The sequence below is a fragment of the Aulonocara stuartgranti genome, assembly GCF_965226115.1.
Source record: "Aulonocara stuartgranti genome assembly, chromosome: 16".
In the NCBI taxonomy this organism is placed as follows: domain Eukaryota; kingdom Metazoa; phylum Chordata; class Actinopteri; order Cichliformes; family Cichlidae; genus Aulonocara; species Aulonocara stuartgranti.
Genome location: NC_138952.1, coordinates 20,877,655 through 20,905,276, shown reverse-complemented (window position 1 = coordinate 20,905,276; position 27,622 = coordinate 20,877,655). Strand labels below are relative to the sequence as shown.

At 39.8% G+C, this 27,622-nt stretch overlaps 1 protein-coding gene and 1 long non-coding RNA gene across 2 annotated transcripts; both read right to left on the bottom strand.

The window, feature by feature from the left end:
* Positions 1-507: 507 nt before the first annotated feature.
* LOC309690865 (lanC-like protein 3) lies at positions 508-8,398 on the bottom strand. The gene is made up of 5 exons (XM_082508266.1): positions 7,679-8,398; positions 5,287-5,410; positions 2,955-3,152; positions 2,662-2,869; positions 508-750 (listed from the first exon to the last, which is right to left on the bottom strand). The coding sequence occupies exons 1-5, from the start codon at positions 8,210-8,212 to the stop codon at positions 591-593; spliced, it is 1,224 nt and encodes a 407-aa protein (XP_082364392.1). The 5' UTR covers positions 8,213-8,398; the 3' UTR covers positions 508-590.
* A 16,686-nt stretch (positions 8,399-25,084) lies between these two features.
* Positions 25,085-27,095, bottom strand: LOC309690225. The gene is made up of 3 exons (XR_014271674.1): positions 26,576-27,095; positions 26,356-26,459; positions 25,085-26,251 (listed from the first exon to the last, which is right to left on the bottom strand). It is a non-coding gene; the product is annotated as an uncharacterized lncRNA (long non-coding RNA).
* Positions 27,096-27,622: the final 527 nt, after the last annotated feature.

Sequence of the window (27,622 nt, the reverse complement as noted above, 5' to 3'; positions counted from 1 at the left end):
GCAGACGACAACACAGACGGAACAATCTGGGCGCTTTGGGTGATGTAAACAAGAAGTACAGCTTAGTGTTAGCGGAGTCAGTGAGTTAGTTGTGGCCGCGTTGTTTTTAGCCTACATTTGTTTACACCATTAAAAATATTGCACTGTACCCATGGATGCATTCACGACTATCACTGCATTACTTTTACGATACAGAAGCAAACTTGATGATTCCCAGACGAATCTGGAGTTACAAGAAGCATCTTTGTTTTTTGTTATTTGTCCCCAAACAGATTTATTGATGTATACGCCCAACGGACATCTCATATAGACCTCCATCACTAGTGACAACAATGGACAATGTTTTTGTGAGTGCCATGCATCGGATAAAGCCTCAAAGCTCAACATTCAAACAGAAAAAAGACAATTTTTCTACAGCAACTTTCCTCTGTGTGATATTGATCTAAAGCCCAAACAAAAAACATTCATCCCTCCACTCTCGTTCTGATCACAATATCAATCCTAAAGTTTCTATAAGTTGTTTAGCGATTTCACTGGGAAAGGGGCGGGGTCTGTTCAGGTCAGTGAACAGCAGTAACCTTTCAGTCCATTCACACAAAGACACTGAACAGAGGGAACTCTGACTGGTCTGGCTGCAGGAGGTCGACCAGGAAACAAACAGTCCCCGACAGGCCTTCGAACAGACTGTAGATCCTGGTAACTGAGCGAGAGCCTGCCTTGAATTCCTCAGTGAAGAGGAACTCTGCAAACCTGTGTGGACAAAACAAGAATGGAGACACATAAAAACACAATGTGAAAGCAGCATGTCCAGAACTGAGCTATAACTTCTTGTAGAGATCAGGAGTGCACCTGAAGTTTCTGAACCTCCTTTTAAGACAATAAATGTACACAATGTGGATAAAAGCATTGGGCCACACCTCTTAATCTTTGATTTCAGGTGTTTTCAGTGCCACAGGTGTATAAAATCAAGCACTTAGCCACGCAGTACAACTTAAACAAACATTTGTAAAAGAGTAGGTTGTTTCAAAAGAGGTCATGACATTGAAGCATGGTGCTCTAACAGGATGTCATCATTGCAACAAGTCTTGTGAAATTTCTTCCTACCAAGATATTCCACAATCAACTGTAAATGTTATTGCTGCAAAGGGCAAGCAGATCATGTAAAGTCACAGACCTGATATGCATATAGTGTAAAAGTCACATGACAACGGCTGCTGTAGATGTAGATAATGCGTGTTTGTCACTGCTGCTAATGTAAAAACATGACCCACATGTATGAAGCTTTTGTGATGAAACAGTTTTTGTGATTCTTGTTATGCCCAATGTGTTTTTTTCAAACATTTAAGAGTTAGAAAAGATTGATGCCGCACTCGTTGTGTTATACATGTAGCAAAAGCCAGGAAGCCTAGCTTAGCATTAGCACTGCAAATAAACCAAAGCAGACAGCTTGGCTTTGATAAGGTAATATAATAAAGGTGAAATAATTCACATGCCAGGACCCCTAAAGCCCTTGAAATGTGTCCAAAAATCAAAGTGTAAAAATGACAGTTCACTGTTTAATGGCCAGGCTAGCTGGTTCCTCCCATGTAGCTCTGTGCTACATTATGCTAACTGTCTTCGGTCAGCTTCAAATAGACACGAAGACAGGACCATTGTGTCAATTTACTCATCTAATTCTTGACAAGCAAAAGTTCTCAAAATTTTAAGCATTTCCTTTAAATCACCAGCAATTTTACACACACCAGATAATGCTGAATACAGCCTGAATATTCCCACTATTTTGGTTTTACAAAGCCATTAATCACATTTATGTTACACTTCTTAATAGCAGACATGGTTGAAACCCTGGCATCATCTTCCTGGTAGAAACTGGATGCAGTAGACCTGCAGAAACCAAACTGTAGATGGTTAGATGTTAATGTTACCAAACCCTGAATTACACACTGCTCTCACATAAGCTGCCTTGATGGTTTGAAGTACCTCAAACCAATGTCAGGTCAGCTGTCATTTTGAAACTACACTCAACAAAAATATAAACGCAACACCTTTGTTACTGCTCCCATTCCCCATGGGATGGACGTAGAGACCTAAAATTCATTCCAGATACACAATATAACCATCCCTCCCAAACAGTGGTCACAAATCAGTCCAAATGTGTGGTAGTGGGCACATCTGCTATATTGAGATAATCCATCCCACCTCACAGGTGTGCCACATCAGGATGCTGATCTGACATCATGAGTAGTGCACAGGTGTACCTCAGACTGCCCACAACAAAAGGCCACCCTGGAATGTGCAGTTTTTTGCGCTATTGGGGGTCTGGGGACCCAGAACCAGTCAGTATCTGGTGTGACCACCATTTGCCTCATGCAGTGCAACACATCGTCGCATGGAGTCTATCAGATTGTCAATTGTGGCCTGTGGAATGTTGGTCCACTCCACTTCAATGGCTGTGCGAGGTTGTTGGATATTCGTGGGAACTGGTACACGCTTTAGGTCTCTACGTCCATCCCATGGGGAATGGGAGCAGTAACAAAGGTGTTGCGTTTATATTTTTGTTGAGTGTATTTATTCGAACTTGATGTTGACAAAAAACAGTTATTCAATATCAAAATGTTTGCTGGGTTGTTGCAGCTCCCCAGAAAAGGAGGGCTTTCTTGCCTCTGAGCACGGTAGATGTATTTGGAGTTGCCTGTGAGCCGATAAAGCAGGAGGAAGACATATGCGCTGCCTGCAACTCCGTGACAAATCCCAGGACCTTTCTTCAGCAGACCTTTCTGCCATACGAGTTCTCCACTTCTAATGCATTTATCCAAGTACTGTGGCTTCTTATTGATCAGATAGGCTTTTGCGAAAAGGTACGCCACACCTGTAAGAGACAGGACAGTGTAGCAGTGGGGCTCTAAACCACGGGACAGGAACAGGATGATGGGCATTAACAGCTCTGAGCTTACCCGGGGCTCCGTGGCACCAGTGCACCAACTCGTTCTCCCTTTCGATGATGGCTCCCAGCTCTGCAGGCCAGTTACAGTTTTGCTCCTGGTTCATGAGGAAATCAACACTCTGCCACACCAGATCCTTTTCAGCCCCACTGAGCATGTCTTGGTAGCTCAACAGCATCTGCAGCACAGATGAAAGGCCGTGGGCTGCGCCTGACAGAGGAGGGAGGGCGAGGTGTGTGGGGAGGGTCGCACATGCACAAACAAAATCAGGCATGCAGGAAAACACCATGCCAGGCACACAGACGGACACCACCCAGAGCACAAAAGCGCAAACGCTCACAGAGCACAACGGGAGGACTTGTTTTTGTTCCATTCTAATCCGGAGCTCACTGTACATATTTGACAGTTTTGATAGGTGACATAAAGTCCTATTTTCCAGCACTGAGGAAATACATCAGCAGCCCGAACTTGATGCAAGAACAGGGAAGTGTCCGTCAGCTACATGACATCTGGCCCACAAATAGAATGCTTCAAAACTAGAGATCACTTCGTCAGGACAGTATTTACTGTACATGATGCAGGAATGCAGCACCTGTACTAAAGAGCTAAAAAGACACTGAAGGGATCCAGTAATATAGAGTAATTAGGCTTCAGACTATCTGAACACATGTGTTGTCCGGAGGTCCTCTAGTCTGAACAATAGACACACACGTCTACACACTGATCTAATTACAAGTATACGGACATGCTTGACGCTGGAAATAACAAGAGATAGAAGAGTAACCCTTTGTAGCCTTGCAACCATCCAAGAAGATTATCTCCTGACAAGAACATCATAGCTGGATGATTCTGCACATTTTTAGATTCGCATCAAGTTTAACTGCTTTCCACATCCAATGACAATATTTCCAAACTCTCACATTATAGGTAACAACTACATAATACTCAAAATACGGTAGTAACTATGGTAACGTACAAATGTCTTGAGTCACTCATAATTTCTTTTTGTTTTGCTTCTAAAGAGCCAGACTTTGTCATTATCAAAATGGTCTTTAGTAGTAGTTTTCTAGGCTTTCTGAAGGTCTTTCAAAAGTTTGGGTTTCTTTTTTGGACATTGGCTGCTTTTTCACTCAAATTCAATCCAGTCTTTGTACCTGGACATTTTCAGAGGACTTGTTTTTTTAAATAAGCCACTAAATACTGACCTATAAATCATTCAAGCATAAAAAGACACGACACTGAAGTGTGATACCATCTGGAAAGTGGCAATGGCTGTGTGGGATCATCTTGACAGAAAATGGAACAAAAGGGAACCAAGATCCATCCTGTAAGAAGCCCGGAGCACTATTCCTGAAAACTGCGTAAAGAAAATAGAAGAAAGCTTTCCAGAGAGAGTTCAGGCTGTGCTGGAGAATAAAGGTGATCATCGCAAATATTGACTTTCAAGTTTAACAGAATTAAACAGAATCTGTTTTTGCTGTTTAAACTGTATTTCCATGTATGTTTGCACATGTTTCAATAAATCACTGCAGCTGTTTCCCATATTAATCGATAAATATAAGGAAATGAGGGGTGGCTCAAGACTTTTGCACTGTTGCGCTTTTGTACTGAATATTCAGGTTTTCATATAATGTTTAAATGACCTGAAAGCAACGTGAAAAAACACTGTGAACATGACTGAATCAGTTACCGTAGGAAAGCATTTATCATAGGCCCATAGCTCCTGTCTCCAACCATCCACCACCCCAGACTCCACCAAAGAAATGTCTTCCTCCTGCACTGGCGTTGGATGAGAATCGTAAGTTACAGAATCATCAAACATGGATGTAATTCGTTGGGATCCTGGAGCGAGACTTCCTAAATAATGCTAAACACATGCAGGAAACCAAGACTCTCTGAGGCAGCCCAGCCCACCGCAAATCGATCAAGAAACTCCTCCAATAGCAAACCTCTCATGACAGGCAAACTGAGAACACATGCAGGATCTTCAGCATATATTTTCATCCAGGTATTTCTAATCTACAGATCTCTCAAAATATAACTGTTCCACTTCCTCGTCATCCTCAAAGATGTTGCTGTATCCATGCAAAAGTGGCCAGCAGGGCTATGCTTACTATGAACTCTGTTGATGTGAAAGTTACTTCAACCCTGAGGGGTCTCTTCCTCTGATGCCCATCAAGGAAAAGGACAGTTAGTTTTACACACATGAACACACCAGTCCTGTGACAACAGAAGCTCCTGCTGTGGTCAGAGGACTGAAACTGTGAAAAATCCTGATATCTGTGCATTTACACTACCTTTATAACAAGGGCACTGAACGTTGCACGAAGCTGGTGGTTCTTACCGAGGTACTCTGTTCCATAGTACGAGTACATGAGGGGGAAAGGCTTTCTCTTCTTCCTGGCATACTGTTTTCCTGACTCGATGATGGCCTGGCAAATAGATTTGATTTGATCTTTGCTCAGAATCTGCAGAGCAAATGACACACTGCAGTTAACACAGATAAAAACTCAATTGGAAATACATTGTGCAGCGTTAAAATATTAAACATTTTAATGGTTGTGCACACCCACACTGCAAACTGACCTTTCTCCCAGGAGACATTTTAATATTTTGAAGCACAGGTGTAATTAAAAACATGATGGTTGTATTGATTCAGTCCAGGCAGGCCCAGCATCTGATAATGCACAGTGGCTCAGTGAAAAGGCTTCCTGTGCTGCTATTCCTCCCCCAGCAAAGCCAGCCCCAAACATTTCCAAGTACAGGTCTAATCATGCAAAATAATGACACTGACTGACTCGTGATGAATGTTTAAAGGAATAATGACAAGAATAAAAACTTTTAAAGCAGAAGCAGGCTTAATGTTTAACATAGATTATTCATCTGTTATCTTTTTATGTCAAAACCAACAACATGTTCAGTGTAACTCCAGTGACTCACAACATTTGGTTATATTATGCTGACAAAGTGCTGCAGGGATGAGTTCTGTGTGAAATAAAAGCTTATGATTCCAAAATGTTTTATTGAGAAAGACTCACAGACTAACACTTTTAGAAATTTTGAAATGCAAAGCATCAACATAGGGCTGTTTGCAAACTGCACCATGGTTGCATAATTTCTAGCTGCTGCTCAAGAGCTTCATTTAGACAGCTGTTAGTAACCACCATCTCTGGGGCACTCAACAAGCATTAGAATTCACGAGTGGTGCGATTACTTACTTATTTTATGTAAAGGTCTTTGACACGTTTAAAAAACTGACTTTGAGACGACGAAAAGTTTAAGACCTGTTAGCTTCAGGCAGACATCCACTACAGTGAGCCACAGATGTCTGGGAAACTCACTTTTTTCTACTCCATAACAACCTTTTTTTTCCATTTTCAAACATCCATGTGGTGCTGACTCCAGTGACATCACTTGAACCAGTCTGTCTGGTCTCACAGATCTCTCTCTGAAATCACTAAAGGTTTTTTTTTACATCTCTTTTTTCCACACTTGAATTCCCTGTTAATGGATAAAGGTGTGAAACCCATACAGCTGCTCTTTCAGCAGTCTCAGGGCATGTAACCCAAACGTCTCACAGGGGGAACAGCGACACCTTATGAAGCTACTTTCCACTGTTCCCTTGTCACAAGGTGTTACCTTTCATTTGAAAGATTCTTATGCTGGATGCCCTTCCTAACATAATCCTAAATTTATCCAACCTGAAAATGTGAACACATTTTTAACAAGTGGTTATCTGAGTTACTTCTGTCTTCTCCTGAGTTTGAGGTAGACTGGCCATTCTTCTCTGAGTTCTGATCAACAACATGTGTGGGGGGGGGGGGGGGGGGGGGGGAATCATTCAAAGATGATAGTGTGGGAAAATCCCAGTGAATCAGCAGCTGAAGTAGTCATACCATCATCCCATTCTGATGCTTGGTTTGAGCTTCAGCAGGTCATTTTGACCTTGTCTACTTTGCCTAATTGCACTGAGTTGCTGCCATGTTATTGGCTGAATAGTATATATATATTTTATTTATTTATTTTGTCAAGCTATGACTTAATAACAATGTGACTGGTCACTTGCAATGACCAGTCACCAGCGCTGAACCAAGGCCAACATTAGTTTTATATACGCCCTCATTTTTCCCCACCTTGGAGGAATTTGGAAATTGTGCATCACACAATTTGTCCAGCAGTGGGCGTAAACAGCGCTTCAACACAACGCCCTAAAACTTGTACCCAGACTCCCTGTGGTGTTATCTGCTTTTATCTTTATTTTGTATAATTAATGGTGTGAGAAGAATCGGACAATTTATTTAGTGAGAAAATCTTTATCAGCATTCATCGAGATGATGGATTTATCCAGTTAGTTACTGTCCGAGGAAAATGTTAAGATTTCTGTGGGAATTTGAGATTTTCCCACAGAGATTTTCATACAAAATTTATAATCAGTAAACTAATAAGAAGTATTTAAATCAATGAACTGCAATATGAAATGGAAGTTATGACAGCACCTTGAGCTTCGAAATAAAAATTGGAATCACTTGTGTTTTTAAAATCTCGGTCTATAAAATAACCTTTGCAGAAAAAACTGACGTAAACAAGCTTTTGGATTCAGATTAGGAATACGTATTTATCTAATCTAGTCCACACTTAGACCTGTTTTTCGTTAGTGGCAGCTCCGGCAGCTGAAGTTTATTCTCGGAGAGGGATTTATCATTTTAAAGTGCGCCATGCTGTTGTTGTGCGCTCACCTCTATGCCCAGCTTCTGTTTGAGGACCAGGGCGGCGCACAGGTACCCAGCCCGCCCTACAAACAGCTCATCCGAGCCGCACTCCAGAAAATGGATGGGAGCGCACACCTCCCACAGGTTACGGAATTTAGTCAGCGGCTTCACGAAATCAGCCAAGCCCAGGGACTTGTAGATCATAGCGGCCACAGCGTAGATGCCCGCCCCGCCGAGCAGGAAGGCGGCACGCATGTTTTTGTCCGGCTCCGCATCCACGTATCTGACCGACATGTCGATGATCTGCTTGGCCGTCTTCAGGTAGACATCCCGGTACTCAGAGAACAGCGGGAACTCGCTGACGTGATACAGCATGTAAGCCACCCCGGCCGGCCCATCGTATAGCCCTCCGTCGCAGTCGCTGAGGTCGATGGGAACAGTTTGAAGGATTTTATCTATGCTGGCGACCACGACGGGCACGGCAGCTTCGGCGCCCTGGCCCGGGAGCAGCGCACCTTTGTAGTCGGAGAAACGGTTGGCAAAGCAGCGAGTGTTTTCCATCACCGACGAAAAGCCGATAGAGACAGCACGACGTGCACGCAGGACCCACTGATAACGCAGATCCGTGTCAGCTACTCAAAGTATCCAAGAGGAGAAACACTTTAATCCAATCCCATCAGGTCTCAGCTGATTGGACGCGAGCAGTGATGGCTCAGCCTCATATTGGCTGGAAGGACCTGAGCCTGTCAGCCTCCAGCTTGCACCCTCTCAGCAGTCCTTCTAGAAGTAGCAGAGTCGCAAACAGCCACAACAAGCATAGAGAATGGTTTGGCCTCTTTTAACAGTAAATCACAACAAAAACAGGCTAAAGATGCATTTTAATGGGAAACTATGCAGTAAAATTCATTCAGGTGTGTATTTATTGGTTAGTAGTCTGCACAAGTCCTGAATGGTCATGAACATCAACCACTCTGAGACAGTTTACCCTTCATGCAGCCCGTGCATTTCCTCCTATTAAGATAACTGCGGGTGCTTCCAAGTGTTACAATAAACACAACCAATAATTAAACTTAAATAAAGTAGAATACATCAATAGAATACAAAACAATATGGCAAAATAAAGTAACCCAGTAAGGGAAAACCACACAGAAGACAGAATCTCAGTTACAAAGTAACATAAAATAAAATAAACAAGCTCGATATGTAAAAGAAAAGTAAAATTTTAATTTCTTATGTTAAAGCTGATCAAATTCAACTAGTTTTTTGAAACAACAGCTTGCTTCATGTTGCGCATACAATTGTACTATAACCCTTTGTGCTGTATGTTGTTGGGCAGTTAGAGATTTGCCATCATATTCTGTGAATTTATTTTGTATGACAAACCTGAATCTGGAACGGATCATTGCTCCAAAGAGGAAACTTTACTAATCCCTAAGGAAATGATGTGGTCACAGTTGCTCCCAAACAATAAGAACAGTAACAGACTGAACTAAACGAAATAACACAGTTATATTACAAAGTTTCCGAAATGTAAAAATAGCTCAGTTATTATATCCAGAATATTGCAGAGGTGGAGTATATATGATTGACATTTTTATTCTAACCTGTAAAACATGTTATTTGTTATTTCACTCTAGAGGATGTGCAAAAGGGTTTAACTGCTGCACTGTGTCCTGTACATTAGATGGAGGAGAGAGCCACTGTCATGGTCCTGGGTCTTTTGACCCAGCGTTTTAAGTTTGAGTTTATTTTGTTCATTAGGTTATCTAAGTTCATTTGGTTATTAGACTCCTTGTGTTTTCTTCCCCTGTATTTAAGCTTCCCCTCACCCTTCGTGTTTCATGCTGCGTGTCTTATGTTATCAAGTTTGTATTATCATGCCTAAGTGTTTCTAGTTCTTATTATTTCCCCCTCCGTTTCCAACCATGTTAAATCTCCCCTGCTCTTCATGCGTTTCATGTCTGTGTCTTACATTGTCAAGTTCTGGTTGTCGTGTCTAAGTCTGCATGTTTCCTGTTTTATTTTGAAAAGGGGTCTTGTGTTCTGTGCTCATGCGGTTAGTTTTACTCTTGCCTGTGCATCATTATGTTTATCCTAGTCAGCTGTTTCCTCATGTGTCTCCACTTCCCCTAATCACCTCCTGTGTATTTAAGTCCTCTGTTTTCAGTGTGTGATTGTCAGGTCATCTGTTGTCCACGCCATGTTTCTGATGCCATGCCATGCTTCCAAGTTTCTTGTCTAGGTTTTTCTTATTGTTTGTTTAGATTCCCCAGTTTAGGTTTGTGTTAATTTTGCTTCAGTTTGCCTTGCCCTTTGTTTGTACCTTTTCTTAGTGATGGGCAGATGAAGCCCCATGAAGCACTGAAGCTTTTCATCCAATTGGTTCACCCCAACGCGAAGCTTCATGAAGCTTCATTTGCTCTAGTAGGACACCTACTGGACGTAAAAATAATAGCTGGCATGAATTTGAAGAGTGTGGCATTTTGCACACAGCCTGTAAATGTCAACAACAAAAGGAGTGTGTAAAATATCTATATTGTAGTGATGGCAGTATACTGTGTATATTTATGCTGGCAGTATGGAAAGACAATAAAAACAAAGCACAAATATAAATATCACACACATCACTTATTGCATTGTATGATATTGTTATATCATTTAGTAACATTACAGCATGCTATATTATCATTGCATTTGATGGCTCACCTGGTCTTGCTCCACAATCGGTGTTCCCCTTATTCTCATGCAAAGCTCTGTAGTGCCTAAGCATGGATGAGGTGTTGTTGTTATATCCCAGCTCCCTGGCACATAGCAAACACCTCACCTTGTACAAAAGTACAGACAGCCTAACATAGGTTTTATTGCACCATCAGTATTATGAAAATACATCTTCTGTGGAAATTCACATACCTTGTTGGGAGGAATAAGATCAAAATGTTCCCACACAGGGGAGGACATCCTCCTCTTCTTAGCTGGCTCCATTCTCTCCTGACTTTCTCTCCTCACTCTCATAAACCTCCAAACTGTCTCCAAACTCTCACTAACCGCAACTCTCCATCAAACACCCACATTTTGAATGAAGTCTGAGGGGTTTATATCGCTGTCATATCTCGCGGAAAAAATTCGAACCGCTTCATGAACCAGTCACGTGGTACAGCCAGGCAGCGAGGCTTCGGACGTCATCATTTTCAGCTCCTCCCATAAATGAAGCAAGCCTCGATACGCGCTTCGCGGAAACGCCCCCTCCATTACTCGACACACGCTCCGAAGCCTCGATACAGAACGTCCCATCACTACCTTTTCTACCAGCCATATTAAACGGCTCGCCTTTTGTTAACATTCAAGTTTTGTTCCCTGTTCCTTGGAGTCTGCGTTTTGGGTCCTTTTCTCAATTCATACAGTCTGCCCTCGCCAGACTGTGACAGCCACAGGCAGGAATAATTTCCTGTGTTGTTCAGTGGTGCATTATGGGTAATACCAGTCTCTCACTGAACGTGTTCCTGTGACTGGCTAGCATGTCGTATTGTAGGTGGGAGGTATTATCTAGCATTGTCCTTATGTTGGACAACATCTGCCTCCCTGACACCACCTCAAGGAGTCCAGCTCTGTCCCCACAACATTACTGGCCTTGTGGATCAGTTTATTGGGTCTTGTGGCATCGATTCTCAACCTGCTGCCCCAGCATGTAACAGCATAGAGGATGGCACTGGCCACAACAGCCCCATAAAAAATCCTGAGCATTGACTGACAGATGTTAAAAGACAGCCGTCTCAGAAAACAGAGATGACTCTGGCCCTTCCTGTAAAGTGCAGAGCTGTTTTAACCCAGTCCAGGTTATTATCTATGTGTAATCCGAGATATTTATAGTCCTCCACAATGTCTACGTTGACCCTGTGGATTGAAACAGAGGTCAGAGGTTTCCTGGTCCTCATAAAGTCCACAATCAATTCTTTGGTCTTTGTCACGTTGAGCTGGAGATGATTCTGCTTGCACCATGTGACAAAGGAGTCAACCACAGCTACGCTGAGTCATGAGAAAACATCTGAAGATGTGCAGTGGCTGAAGTCTGTGGTGTAGAGGGTGAAGAGGGAAGGGAAGAGGACGGTCCCTTTTGGTGTCCCTGTGTTGTTGATCACCTTGTCAAAAACATAGTGTTGGAGATGCACCTATTGTGGTCTTCCTGTCAGGTAATCAACAATCCTGGACACAAACGGGGCATCCACCTGCATCGCTGTCAGCTTATCACCCAGGAGGATCGACCTGATGGTATTAAATGCGCTGGAAAAGTAAAAAAAAAAATAACACGACCCTCGAAGTGCTTGCCTGCTGGTCCAGATGGGCGTAGCAGGTCCTGATCTCCAAGGTGGGGCTGGTAAGTGAACTGAAGGGGATCCTGATGTGGCCTGACTATAGGTCAGAACTGGTCAAGGATGAGTCTTTCCAGGGTCTTCATGACATGGAAAGTCAGTGCCACAGGCCTGTAATCCTGGGGGCCACTGGGAAATATCCAGTATGCTGGTTGGTACAGGAATGAGGCATAATGTGTTCTGCTTCCATGTTTGTCAATATAACTAATATTAACATCTTCTGCTGTTCATCAACGTGAACTCATTCATGTCACTTAATCATATTGACCAGCAGGTGGCGACAAAAGCCCGCAGGCTCACTCTGGCTGCTATCCATGGTGCTGAAGGACGCATGGCGCTGTTAATTGTGACAGAGAGTTCACTGAGCAGAGGATTACTTAACTGGGTCAGGAGCTTCGCTTCACCAATCACTTCAGATTGAATTGGTTGGTAAAATCAACTAACAGAATTATACAAACACAATAATGGGCGCCAAGTGACTACACAGAGACTCAAAATGCACACAGAGAAACAAACCAAAGTCAAGAGGGTGTATGGGAAAAAGTCCAAAAGAAACAAAATGAATACAAAAAGATCAGAAAAAACAACAACAACACAAAAGAGCAATTAAAAGACAGAAATTAACAGAGAGATTTCACTGCATTTGCTCACTTTCTACAAAACAAAGGTGAGAAAATCAAATGGCACACCAGCTGGAAATTTCACACCCACACCACAATTTAAAATAGGAGGAACACTAGCTTATTAGTGAGGGAGCACAAATTTATAACCTCTGTAAGAATTCAAATATCCAGCATACAAAGGAAAACTAGTTGGTGTGAAAAATGTCTTCTTTTTAATGAGCTACGCTTGGTTTAATTAGGAAGAAAATCTTCTTTTTTTTTAGCAGATCATGGTGGAAAATGTTAATATATAAAATGCATTGTTGTACTTTTCCTTCAGTAAAGAGTCTGAGTGCTTCTGCAAACACTGATTGAGTTCTCTCAATTTCAATTAAAAAATTCTTTGAGGTGTTTGTTATGTTATTATCCGAATAATTGCATTCCTTTTCTGACAAAGTCTGTAGTCAAATACAATGTAAATAAAGTTTTGCTTAGTTAGCTTTTATTGGCAGCGAGAGCCAAAGTTTTAACAAAACAATCTTGTGAACATTCAAGAGGACCTGTTGTGTTTTCCTATCACACGTCACCACAGTGGAATTTAAATCAAACAATCGAGATGTAATCGAAGTGCAGACTTTCAGCTGTAATTTCGAGGGTTTAAGAAAAATGTTGCATTAAATGTTTGGGAATTACAAATATTTTTGAAGTTCAGATACTCTGCTAGATCTTGATTTCACCCACCTTCAGCTGTAGCTTGTTTGTGGCGCATCCTCTGTCGGGCAGAGACCAGTCAACTGACTTAGTGATTGAAGAATATCCCATTTCTTTGCCTTGATTTGCTTTTGTACATTGCTGTGCATCACTATGCACTTGGCCAGAGAGATTTAGCAGCATTTGGCTCAATCTGAACAGAGACTATTGCACTGTACATTTCAGACATCATCCTGCTGTTTCCGTCGGCAGTCACATCATCAATAAGCTCTAATAGGCTGGTTCCACTCACAGCCATACACAGCCATGCCATAAAACTGCCTCCTAAATGTCTGATGGATGATGTGGGATTGGGGCGTGAGCTGTTCCTTCTTCTCTTTAATTTAAGAACATGAGACAAAGGGAACTTAAACACTGGCTGATTTGACCACTCAGACCCACAAGGTGAAACAAATACAAACAAACAAACAAAGACGCAAAAACAGTTACTTCAAACTTATAATCAGACACAACTGGTTACATACCTAAGCTAAATTATAAAGATGAATGGATTAATTACCCACCCTCCTGTGATGCTTGGTGTAGCCCATCCATCCATCCATCCATCCATCCATCCATCCATCCATCCATCCATCCATCCATCCATCCATCCATCTTCTTCTGCTTATCCAGTTCAGAGTTATGGATGCCAGTTCACCTCAACAGCTAACTGGTACCCCTAACGCTGGTGAAAGAATAGAAATAATTTAAGAAATTTGAATATAATACACAAAAATTAACTAAATATGCATACTACAAACAGGGTTCATGTGTTCCAACAGTAAATATGAGTATGATATTTAAACTCAAGATTTACGTGTCATTATTTTTGTTTCTGTGTGCACTGTATGAAGTGAAATTCAGATAAACTGTATAAAAGCGAGGGTGCATGCAGTTATTGACTTCATTCAGAGTCGAGATTGTGATGGTGAAAAGCTTTGAGCGTTCTAATTTGAAACCAGACTCTTTTTTGCCACCATTTGCATGCAAAGAGATAAAAAAAAAAGAGGATGAAGGCCAAGGAGATATGAATTTGGAAGTAAAGGCCATCTTATGAATATAGAACTAATTCAAAATTTTCACCACTAAATTTCACTTTTCTACCCCCCAAAAAAGACAAAGTAGAAGTGAAATAAATCCAAATTAAGCAAAGGCAAAGCTTTTTATGGGCATTTATCCTAAAACGGCGCACGGGAGAAGAGATTGCTTTAACATCAAGAGAAAACAAAAGTGGATGCAGCTGCACTCAGCGCTTAGAAAACGTTGTTTTTGGTCGAGCTAGTTATTACGGCGGTGGAATTAATGTCAGCTTCTTGGAGCGAGTTTCTCTCTGGGAGTTCAGATAAAAGCCCGGTTCAACTGCAAGTGCACTTTGATGGCCATTTTCCAAATAGCAGAAACGTATGCACACACTGGGGGTGGAAGTTGTGGTTGGGCGGAAAGGGGGGTAATTTGGAGAATTACCAAACACTGCAGCCATTTTGTTCTTTGAAAAAAACATTTGAGGCAATTTTTAGTAAAGTTCTGGAAAATTAAAGTGGCTCGAGTCGTGCTCAGAGAAGCATATTTTCATCTGTCTTATCTGCTGCATTGATACAAGACAACTCAATTTGCATTTATATTAGAAAATTATTTGGGGCTCAACATGGCCCCATCTGATGCCCCAGAAAGTGATGCCTCCCTCTATGTCTCCAGCGCGAGAGACAGAGGCCTCGGATAGCGCTGCGGAAATCAGAAACAAATCGCGGTGCACTTTTGCAGAGGGGTCAAACAACAGCACAGACAGCATGACAGCAGTCCGGATGCTTCTAGGACAAAGACAGGCTGTAAACTTGGAATTTTTATGAAGACAAGTTATCTGTCTGGCATGGTCACAGGATACAGTCATAACATGGAGTGCAAAAGATAACTTGCACATCAGCATGTCGTAATCTGAAAGATTATAATATGGAGATTTTTGTTCATGAAGGTCACCTGGACTTTTTCAAAAAAATCCAACACACTCCTCCATTTCCATCATTCATTAATCACACTGTTACACAAATACGGCACAAGCAACAGACCTAAAAATCCAGGCAGGTTCAATGTAGGTCATCACTGTGTGTGTGTGTGTGTGTGTGTGTGTGTGTGTGTGTGTGTGTGTGTGTGTGTGTGAGTCACAGGAAGCACGTTGGTGGTTTTGTGTATGGCACAGACATTCCTTGAGGCGTAGCGATCTCTAAGGAGAAACGAAGGCAGGCTCTGAAACATCAGATTCCGTATCTCAGCCTAGATGAGAAGTTGGGATCCGGTCAGGCACATGTCAGGTGTTTTTGTTTAAGTGGGCGGGAGGCGAGCGATCAACGGAACAGAGGACAAAAAACTTTGAATGACAAACATAATGAGGCACCATATTCAGTTCATAGAGGTGACTAAATCTCCCTTAAGATCCTGAGTTTGCATGTCCTTCATCTCTGGTTTGGTGTGCATTTGTCACACTGATGTATGGAGAGAAATAATAAGACATGTCAGAGCACAGATAAGTCAGTCCATCACACCTTACTGCTTTATAGCCCTAAAGTGGGCCAATGGCTGGAGCTCAGAGTGCAGGCAGAGCTCACTTGGCACGTCTCCCTTGCCAATGGGAGTTTAGACTTTCCTCCCTGACCTGGTGTTTGGTGGAAGAGAGCACTTTACTTCTCCCCGTCTGCTCTCCCCGTAAATGTGATGTTCACCCAGTGTGGGGGTCACATCATGTGTGTTTTGGGAAAACACAGTAAGATTAGTTTTGCAGTATTTCAACATGTTGATCTCACAATGGTTGCTTGGGGGCCTACACACATCTCTAATCGTCTGGGAGGTGAGGTGAGCACAGCCCATTTAATATAGCAACACATTTATGTTCTTCCACTTCAACAGCAACGGGCAGCAACATGCATGGATTTAAACACTGCAGTGCTTCACAGAACTGCATTGTATTTGACCAAACACGTGTAAACGAGCCAAAATCCTCCCATCTGTCACTGTCATGCTTTGACAGCGACCCATAGGGAGCAGACTTGGTGCACTAAACAGGCTGAAATGTGAGCTGCACATTTATGTTTTGACTACAAGGAGCTTGTGATATCGAGGCATTTGTTTCTGAAGTTGTCCTTGTACATCCAGAGGTATGTGCAAAGAGACAGTCTACGTGTTGTTGTTTTTTTTAGTTAGTTTCTAGAAAACGTTCAGTGTATTTTTTATTGTTTGAAAATGTTTAGCTTTGGTCCTTTTAAATATAATTTTATGGAGGACATGCACTGCAGGCAGGATTTAGGAAACTTAGTACAGGTAATATAATAAAAACACAGAGCATTTGAAAGCAGTGGACGGACGTTCTCGTAGGTGTAGGTATGTATTGTTTTTTTTTATTTTATATTAGTTAGTTTTCTAAATTCATAAAATCATTTCACTGAGTTTTTCTCTAAACTGTAGCGTAAATTTTTATTTTTACTTTAATAACTTTCTTAAACATCTATCTGGTTTTAATAGATTAATTGGCAACAAGAAGACGGTAAAAGTACATGTTCAAAGTTTATCATCACTGTAAAACTTTCTCTCACCACTTGTCCTGATGCCCTGACGGGGTGAACTCCGCAGGTTGTTGAACACACGGGACTTAGAAACTGTCAATTTGTCTTCAAGGTGGGGAGCAGCTGGTATTACATGTGTAAATAGCTGCACGCCAGGGCTCTAATGACGGATGAGGTAGATGAAGGTTGAACATAAAGTTTAGGATTTATTCCAAGAAAAGAACAAGTCACAGGCAGTCCAGAAACAGGTGAAACAGGAAAAACACTAGGGACCTTAACAAAAGCAAGGGCCTACATGTGGATCTCTTTGTCCACTTTCTTCTGCTCTGAGGTTATTTTCAAGGTGAATGTTGTCTGACCTCACATGACCTCTCTGTACACCTCCCTGTCATCATCATCCCAAACCAGACTGTGTGCTGATGTCTTTTTTGGGAAACGAGTCGTGAGCCATGACTTCTTTCATCTGAGCTTCTGACCAGGGCCAAAGACTACTGTGGACTTTTGTAGGGCAGCTGGAGGGTCTACTTGTTGTTGTCTGGTGTGGTGGACTCAACACTGGTGTGGTTGTCGTGCATTCCAATGAGGGCTCGTTGCTGGTGGGCTGTGGTCAGTAAAGAATCACTGGAAGAGTCTGCTGCCGCTGTGAGTTGTCCATCTTTTGTTGTATGGTGGTGGTGGAGGCAGTGGAGGTCAAGACTTTCCTCAGAGCCTCAGTGTGACCATTCTGACTAGCCCGAGGAGAGCCGTGACCAGAATTTATAGGTTTCATCCTTTCCTCTTTTCTCTTTTCCTGAGCTCTTCTTTAGATTTCTCTCTGTCCCTGCGTCACATTTCCACACACTTAATGTCTTCAGGTGATTTTGCATTTCAATAAAATCTTTCATATTTTTCTTGGCTTTTATCTCCTGTATTCTATTATGTTTTTTCCCTTCCAACTACATTAGAGAAACTTTATTTCAGACACTGTAGTCCATTTGAATATAAAAGAACGGAAAATTAATAAAAGACGACATGAGGACAAAACGCACTGAATTAACCGACATGTAAATTTCTGTGTAAGATTTGTAAGCAACCCATGAAAGGGAACATTCGTATCACATTTAGGTTACACTTGTCAAATGTGACCTCTGAGCACAACAACCAAGATCCTGAATGCATCATTATATGCCACCCATCAACTTTCATATCATTTATTTGCACTGTATGAGTATGTGCTCTAAAAACATCATCCATCATATGGAATTTACAGACTAGTGCATTTGCTGCTGCATACAGTTTACCACAAGGGTGCATCATCATCATCATCATCATCATCATCATCATCATCATCATCATCATCATCACGGAGATCATCCCTGATGATGTGACCCAAATATCTAACTTTAGTCACCTCACTGAATATTTGCCTCCAGTCCACCTTAGCTGAAGCGATCATTACTACATTATTTTTAAGGGTTGAATTCAAAATCAAACTGCAGCTGCTGCAAGCCGTCAAGGAGATCAGCAAACATCAAATGATTAAAAAGGCTCTCTTCCATCACGATCCAGTATCCTGCTTGTTTGGTGTTTTAGAAAGATCATCTCTAAACTAGAAAGTGCATTTTCTGAAGAAACTGCAGTGTGAATGCTTGAATCTGAATGTATGCACTGAAATGAATTAATTGCTGAATTTTGAGTTAAAAATATTGAATGAAATAAAAAAAAATCAAAAAATCAAATTTAACCTGAAAACAAAGGTGCTGAACTGCTAAAAGCTGAAGGTTACACAGAAGAAGAAGTTGGAAAAAAGCTGAAAATGCTTTAAATGTAAATTAGAAAACCCTAAGAAATGAGAAAAGAACATTTAGAGTCAGAAAACATCTGAATGAATATTAAAAGGTCATATTCTTTGAATCACTGAATGACTAAAATGTGATCCCTCCACTTTGATCCACACAGTTTAAAAAGTTTAAATGCCTGAGCTTTGAAAGACACGGTGTTGGAAAGAGAACAATAATGGCGACAATTTGAGGGTAAAATGATGGCTGTAACACTGTGGACACAGCAGCAGTTGAAAGAGAAGTGCTTAAGATGAATCTTGGTACAGTGGCAGGCAGAGCTCGTTAAGCAGGCAGGTGTGAGCCTGGTTGCTATAGTGACTGCACCCAATGGCTCCATACACACGTACACAGACATGCACCTCACTTTTGCTGCTTAAAATGAACAGAAAAGTCAGGCCGAAACAAATTCTTCCCAAATGAAAAGTACATGTCGTATTGACAAAATTCTTTCACCGTGAGCGACAGCCATGTCTAGTCTACCTAATTCTCAGTTTTCATGCCTGTGGAGTTTATTATATGGACGTGGTGACAGTGTAAAGACACCATGCTCTTCTGATTTTCAAACGAACCTTCTGAGCCATTTTAACATTAGAGTCTATGGAAGAGTTGGAGGGAGGAGGCTGTGCATTGGTGACATTTATGAAAGAACCATAACACCTAGTACAATAGTAAACACATTGGATGAAAGAGGACAGCCATGGCTACGTTTTGAGGGTAAAATCATACCTGTAGAGCAAACGCTGTGGACACAGCAGCAGTTTTAAAAAAGATTTTAAGATTAATTTTTTTGCTCCTCTCACTCTAGCAGTTGAGCTGCCTCACTCTAGCCCCAACATTCCGTCCCATACACACCCATTATAAACTCTGAAACGGGTGAAAAAACATCATGAAACTTAAACTGGAACTGAAGAAAAAGTATAATAGATATTGAAAAGATAAATACAAGTTGAATAGTTGAATGTCTTGTCTTCGTTTTAAAGTTTGAATGGTGGCTCTATGTCAATGTATGTGGAAGTAGTAAGAGTTTAAAAATGAGTAAGTTGAATGAGGATTTGAAGGGTCTCCCCATTGAAATACATTATAAATTTTTGTTGAATAAAGTTGAATAAAATTAAAAATATAAATGTTAAAAATATGAAAAATAGAAGCAGTGTTGTCCAAAAGAATAGGAATCTAACGGTGTTTGAATGGTTTTTCTAAGTTGAACGGTTTTGAAGTTATAGGATTACAAAAAACGTACGGAATAGATAAAATATAACTAGAAAGTGCATTTTCTGAAGAAACTGCAGTGTGAATGCTTGAATCTGAATGTATGCATTGAAATGAAATAATTACTGAATTTAAGTTAAAAATTTTGAATGAGATAAAAAAAAAAAACCCGAATTTAACCTGAAAACAAAAGTGCTGAACTGCTAAAAGCTGAAGGTTACACAGAAGAAGAAGTTGGAAAAAAGCTGAAAATGTTTTAATTGTAAATTAGAAAAACCTAAGAAATGAGAAAAGAACATTTAGAGTCAGAAAACATCTGAAAGAATATTAAAAGGTCATATTCTTTGAATCACTGAATGACTAAAATGTGATCCCTCCACTTGGACCCACACAGTTTAAAAAGTTTACATCTCTGAGCTTTGAAAGACAAGATGTTGGAAAAAGAACAACGATGGCGACGTTTTGAGGGTAAAATGATGGCTTTAACACTGTGGACACAGCAGCAGTTGAAAGAGAAGTGTTTAAGATGAATTTTGGCAGAGTGAGAGAGAGCTCGTTAAGCAGGCAGGTGTGAGCCTGGTTGCTATAGTGACCGCACCCAATGGCTCCATACACACGGACACAGACATGCACCTCACTTTTGCTGCTTAAAATGAACAGAAAAGTCAGGCCGAAACAAATCGTTCCCAAATGAAAAGTAAAAGTCGTATTGACAAAATTCTTTCACTGTGAGCGACAGCAATGTCTAGTCTACCAAATTCTCAGTTTTCATGTCTGTGGAGTTTATTATATGGACGTGGTGACAGTGGAAAGACACCATGCTCTTCTGATTTTCAAACGAACCTTCTGAGCCATTTTAACATTAGAGTCTATGGAAGAGTTGGAGGGAGGAGGCTGTGCATTGGTGACATTTATGAAAGAACCATAACACCTAGTACAATAGTAAACACATTGGATGAAAGAGGACAGCCATGGCTACGATTTGAGGGTAAAATCATACCTGTAGAGCAAACGCTGTGGACACAGCAGCAGTTTTAAAAAAGATTTTAAGATTAATTTTTTTGCTCCTCTCACTCTAGCAGTTGAGCTGCCTCACTCTAGCCCCAACATTCCGTCCCATACACACCCATTATAAACTCTGAAACGGGTGAAAAAACATCATGAAACTTAAACTGGAACTGAAGAAAAAGTATAATAGATATTGAAAAGATAAATACAAGTTGAATAGCTGAATGTCTTGTCTTCGTTTTAAAGTTTGAATGGTGGCTCTATGTCAATGTATGTGGAAGTAGTAAGAGTTTAAAAATGAGTAAGTTGAATGAGGATTTGAAGGGTCTCCCCATTGAAATACATTATAAATTTTTGTTGAATAAAGTTGAATAAAATTAAAAATATAAATGTTAAAAATGAGAAAAATAGAAGCAATGTTGTCCAAAATAATAGGAATCTAATGGTGTTTGAATGGTTTTTCTAAGTTGAACGGTTTTGAAGGAGTAGGCTTTCAAAAAACGTACGGAAAAATAAAATATAATAATAATAAAGATTAGAATAACAATACTGTGAATGCTTTTCAAGCATTCACACTAATAACTAGAAAGTGCATTTTCTGAAGAAACTGCAGTGTGAATGCTTGAATCTGAATGTATGCACTGAAATGAATTAATTGCTGAATTTTAAGTTAAAAATGTTGAATGAGATGAAAAATACAGAAATTTGTACCCGGAAAAAAAAAAGTGCTGAACTGCTAAAAGCTGAAAACCACACAGAAGAAGTTGGAAAATAGCTGAAAATGTTTTAAATGTAAATGAGAAAAATCTAAGAAATGAGAAAAGAACATTTAGAGTCAGAAAACATCTGAATGAATATTAAAAGGTCATATTCTTTGAATCACTGAATGACTAAAATGTGATCCCTCCACTTGGACCCACACAGTTCAAAAAATTTAAAAGTGTGAGCTTTAAAAGACACGGTGTTGGAAAGAGAACAACGATGGCGACGTTTTGAGGGTAAAATGATGGCTGTAACACTGTGGACACAGCAGCAGTTGAAAGAGAAGTGTTTAAGATGAATCTTGGCACAGAGTGAGAGAGAGCTCGTTAAGCAGGCAGGTGTGAGCCTGGTTGCTATAGTGACCGCACCCAATGGCTCCATACACACGTACACAGACATGCACCTCACTTTTGCTGCTTAAAATGAACAGAAAAGTCAGGCCAAAACAAATCGTTCCCAAATGAAAAGTAAAAGTCGTATTGACAAAATTCTTTCACTGTGAGCGACAGCAGCTTCTAGTCTACCAAATTCTCAGTTTTCATGCCTGTGGAGCTTATTATATGGACGTGGTGACAGTGGAAAGACACCATGCTCTTCTGATTTTCAAACGAACCTTCTGAGCCATTTTAACATTAGAGTCTATGGAAGAGTTGGAGGGAGGAGGCTGTGCATTGGTGACATTTATGAAAGAACCATAACACCTAGTACAATAGTAAACACATTGGATGAAAGAGGACAGCCATGGCTACGTTTTGAGGGTAAAATCATACCTGTAGAGCAAACGCTGCGGACACAGCAGCAGTTTTAAAAAAGATTTTAAGATAAATTTTTTTGCTCCTCTCACTCTAGCAGTTGAGCTGCCTCACTCTAGCCCGAACATTCCGTCCCATACACACCCATTATAAACTCTGAAATGGGTGACAAAACATCATGAAACTTAAACTGGAACTGAAGAAAAAGTATAATAGATATTGAAAAGATAAATACAAGTTGAATAGTTGAATGTCTTGTCTTCGTTTTAAAGTTTGAATGGTGGCTCTATGTCAATGTATGTGGAAGTAGATACAGTTTAAAGAGGAGGAAGTTGAATGAGAATTTGAAGGGTATCCCCATTGAAATACATTATAAATTTTTGTTGAATAAAGTTGAATAAAATTAAAAATATAAATGTTAAAAATATGAAAAATAGAAGCAGTGTTGTCCAAAAGAATAGGAATCTAACGGTGTTTGAATGGTTTTTCTAAGTTGAACGGTTTTGAAGGAGTAGGCTTTCAAAAAACGTACGGAATAGATAATAATAACTAGAAAGTGCATTTTCTGAAGAAACTGCAGTGTGAATGCTTGAATCTGAATGTATGCACTGAAATGAATTAATTACTGAATTTAAGTTAAAAATTTTGAATGAGATAAAAAAAAAACCCCGAATTTAACCTGAAAACAAAAGTGCTGAACTGCTAAAAGCTGAAGGTTACACAGAAGAAGAAGTTGGAAAAAAGCTGAAAATGTTTTAATTGTAAATTAGAAAAACCTAAGAAATGAGAAAAGAACATTTAGAGTCAGAAAACATCTGAAAGAATATTAAAAGGTCATATTCTTTGAATCACTGAATGACTAAAATGTGATCCCTCCACTTGGACCCACACAGTTTAAAAAGTTTACATCTCTGAGCTTTGAAAGACAAGATGTTGGAAAAAGAACAACGATGGCGACGTTTTGAGGGTAAAATGATGGCTTTAACACTGTGGACACAGCAGCAGTTGAAAGAGAAGTGTTTAAGATTAATTTTGGCAGAGTGGCAGAGAGAGCTCGTTAAGCAGGCAGGTGTGAGCCTGGTTGCTATAGTGACCGCACCCAATGGCTCCATACACACGTACACAGACATGCGCCTCACTTTTGCTGCTTAAAATGAACAGAAAAGTCAGGCCGAAACAAATCGTTCCCAAATGAAAAGTAAAAGTCGTATTGACAAAATTCTTTCACTGTGAGCGACAGCAATGTCTAGTCTACCAAATTCTCAGTTTTCATGTCTGTGGAGTTTATTATATGGACGTGGTGACAGTGGAAAGACACCATGCTCTTCTGATTTTCAAACGAACCTTCTGAGCCATTTTAACATTAGAGTCTATGGAAGAGTTGGAGGGAGGAGGCTGTGCATTGGTGACATTTATGAAAGAACCATAACACCTAGTACAATAGTAAACACATTGGATGAAAGAGGACAGCGATGGCTACGTTTTGAGGGTAAAATCATACCTGTAGAGCAAACGCTGCGGACACAGCAGCAGTTTTAAAAAAGATTTTAAGATTAATTTTTTTGCTCCTCTCACTCTAGCAGTTGAGCTGTCTCACTCTAGCCCCAACATTCCGTCCCATACACACCCATTATAAACTCTGAAACGGGTGAAAAAACATCATGAAACTTAAACTGGAACTGAAGAAAAAGTATAATAGATATTGAAAAGATAAATACAAGTTGAATAGTTGAATGTCTTGTCTTCGTTTTAAAGTTTGAATGGTGGCTCTATGTCAATGTATGTGGAAGTAGTAAGAGTTTAAAAATGAGTAAGTTGAATGAGAATTTGAAGGGTCTCCCCATTGAAATACATGGGAAATTTTTGTTGAATAAAGTTGAATAAAATTAAAAATATAAATGTTAAAAATATGAAAAATAGAAGCAGTCATGTCCAAAAGAATAGGAATCTAACGATGTTTGAATGGTTTTTCTAAGTTGAACGGTTTTGAAGGAGTAGGCTTTCAAAAAACGTACGGAATAGATAATAATAATAAAAAAATAGAATAATAATAAAGATTAGAAGAACAATACTGTGAATGCTTTTCAAGCATTCACACTAATAAAAAAATGGAATAATAATAAAGATTCGAATAACAATACTGTGAATGCTTTTCAAGCATTCACACTAATAATAACTAGAAAGTGCATTTTCTGAAGAAACTGCAGTGTGAATGCTTGAATCTGAATGTATGCACTGAAATGAATTAATTGCTGAATGTTAAGTTAAAAATCTGAATGAGCTGGAAAATACAGAATTTTTAACCTGCAAATAAAAGTGCAGAACCTTTGAAAGCTGATGTTCACATAGAAGAAGTTGGAAAAAGCTAAGCATGTTTAAAATGTAAATAATAAAAAGATGAGTAATGACAAAAGAAAATTTAGAGTCAGAAAACCTCTGAATGAATATTAAAAGTTCATATTCTTCTAATTGAAATGAACTTAAAAGATGAACAAACATTCTGCAGAAAATACAAACTTTAATATACAGCATGATGTTTTTCATCATAGTATTACATACATCAATTTGTTTTGTATGTCATAGAAAATAACATAAAAATCTTAAGTCATATTTTACAGCTTCTTTCTGAAAAGGACTGGTAGAATAAAGAAAAATAACTAAATTAAATAACTAAATAAAAAATAATGAGCAACATATGAAATACATGAAAATTCAACTTTTAAAACCACAATCCTGAACCTTTAAATTGTGTTGGTTTCTTAGAACATGGCTGAACAGCTGTTTCTATCGGTCTACTTAATCTTCTGATCTGTCTACACATCTTTTTATTACTCATTCTTTTTTATGTTTTAATGTAAACAGAATCCACACAGTGGTAAAAGAGAACTGTATAGAGATTTGTGAGTAAACTCAAATGAAAGCCTAAGGTGGTGACACAGTTTAACACATGCAAATAATCAAATAAACACATTAGTCCTTTTTGTGAACATGGATAAATAAGTATCAATACAGCATTGTTCAGCCATGCCACTAAATGCTTTTTTACACATTGTTTTAACCTGGGCTCAGACACAAAGTCCCAAATTTAGTTAGTCCCTGACTTTGAGTTGTGGTTATGACTAATTATTATACACAAGGCTTTATCTATCTAAACTCTAAGGACACAAATATGAAAAAACCTATACTTACCAGCTGATACCCCACACTACACACTAGGTGTGCCATGTGACCTGAAACTTTGGTACAAAATCATCATAATCATTCTGTTAACACTGTTTTTTAACACTGTTTGTGTTGCTGTTCAGCAGTTTAAAATGTTTTAGATTGGATTACATGGAATGAATTTGAATTTTCTTGGGGGTTTTTGTATGTGTTTCGTTCTCAGCAGATTTTTTCTTCCATACTGTTGAATTCCAGTTACCACATTTCTGGTCATATGACATCCCAAGTGCCCACTTAAAAAAATCCCCACAGTTAATTCAACATTAAAACAAAATAAAAAAATGTTAAATAAATAAAGGTTTGCTCTGTGATGAAATATTAAATAAGCATACATTGTACAGAGCACTAACAATGAAAACAATCCTTTAGCCTGTTGATCAGAGAGAGGCAGTCATTATGTCCATTTAAAACCTGTAATCACAGAGCACAATGTTTCTGTGAAACTATGAAGTCCCATATGATCCTCATCATGTCCAGTGACTTCAGAGTGGATCCTCCCTGTCATCCGGCCAGTGTTTGATGTGTGGCAAGCAGCACAGAAGCAGGATAGCTGAGGACTTTAAAAGAAGAGCAGAAAACGGGAACATATGTAGTTGTAAATGTAAATATCAGTGATACTTGTCTTGTCAAAGGGAATAAAATAATGAAAATGTTAACTTACACACTCATTTAGAGAGGATCTTGACACTGCACAGAGGAGGCACAGTCAGTCTGACAATGATGGTGATCTCCAGGGATGTTTTCCTGCAGCAACATTCCTGCCAACTGGCCGTATGATCCAGAGTAGTTGGTTTGTAATGAACAGAAAGGTGTATATGTTAGGTAGTGTGCACTCAGAGCTGGTCCTAAGAAACAAACACATCCTGTAATAAACTGAATACCTGTAGTAGTGCTGCTGCAAATATGAAGCCCTTCTATCATGAGTGGTTTCAAAGAAGGTGTTTTGGAGGCTCGGTCACAGAAACTGTGCAGTCTGTTCAGTCCTGAGTGTCTCAGCTCTGATGGGGATGGATCACAGAGGGAAACACCTGAGTACAGACATTACAATACACTCTAACACTCCTAAGGTCAAGTGAAAACACAATTTAAACACTTTACAAAGAATGAATACATGTTTTCATGGAAATTATGTCATTAACCCTTTTTGTTGTGAGTAAATCTCACCGACTGCTTGTGGGACAAGCTAGAAGGAGGACTTATCACAGAATGTCTCCTGTGCTCCAGATGTGAAGTCTCACGCTCTGATCGTACGGCGATGAAGATGGTGATGATGAAGCCTCTCTGATCTGTGGCATTACAGTTTCTAGCTGCTATGTGCTTCACACTGTTGGATCTTACATGTGAAGCTTGGAGAAGACACAGGAGGACTGTGTCTCTCTTAAAAAAGAAAAAGAAAAAAGGAAACCTAACACCCCCCCCCCCCCTCAGCTCCCACCGTAACCCCCCCCCCCCCCCCCACTCAACTCCCCAACCTCACACCATCCAATGTCTATACAAATGTAGGGTATCAGCTGGTAACAGAAAGCAAGTGTTACATATGTACTACTTATGTAACACTGCTGAAACATTTCTGGCCAGAAATGTGCAGTTATCAACCCAGACCCACCCTAATAAATGCACTGGCCGAAACATGATAAAAGCTCATAAAAATTTATGTTTCATCGAAAGATTTGTCCAAAAATATAATCGTATACTTTTGAAAAAGTTTAAAGTTTATAACAAACCAAAATAATAACATTTTTGTAAATAGTATTTCAAAATAGAGGCACACATAAAGTGGCTTAACTGTCATTATTGCTGTAATTAGGTTTGTTTGTTTGTTTGTTTGTTTGTTTGTTTGTTTGTTTTTTTAAAAAGCAACCTTTAGTCATTATTGTTCTCTCAGAAACAATGAAGAAGCTGTTGAACATTTATGTGTTGTGTAGGCA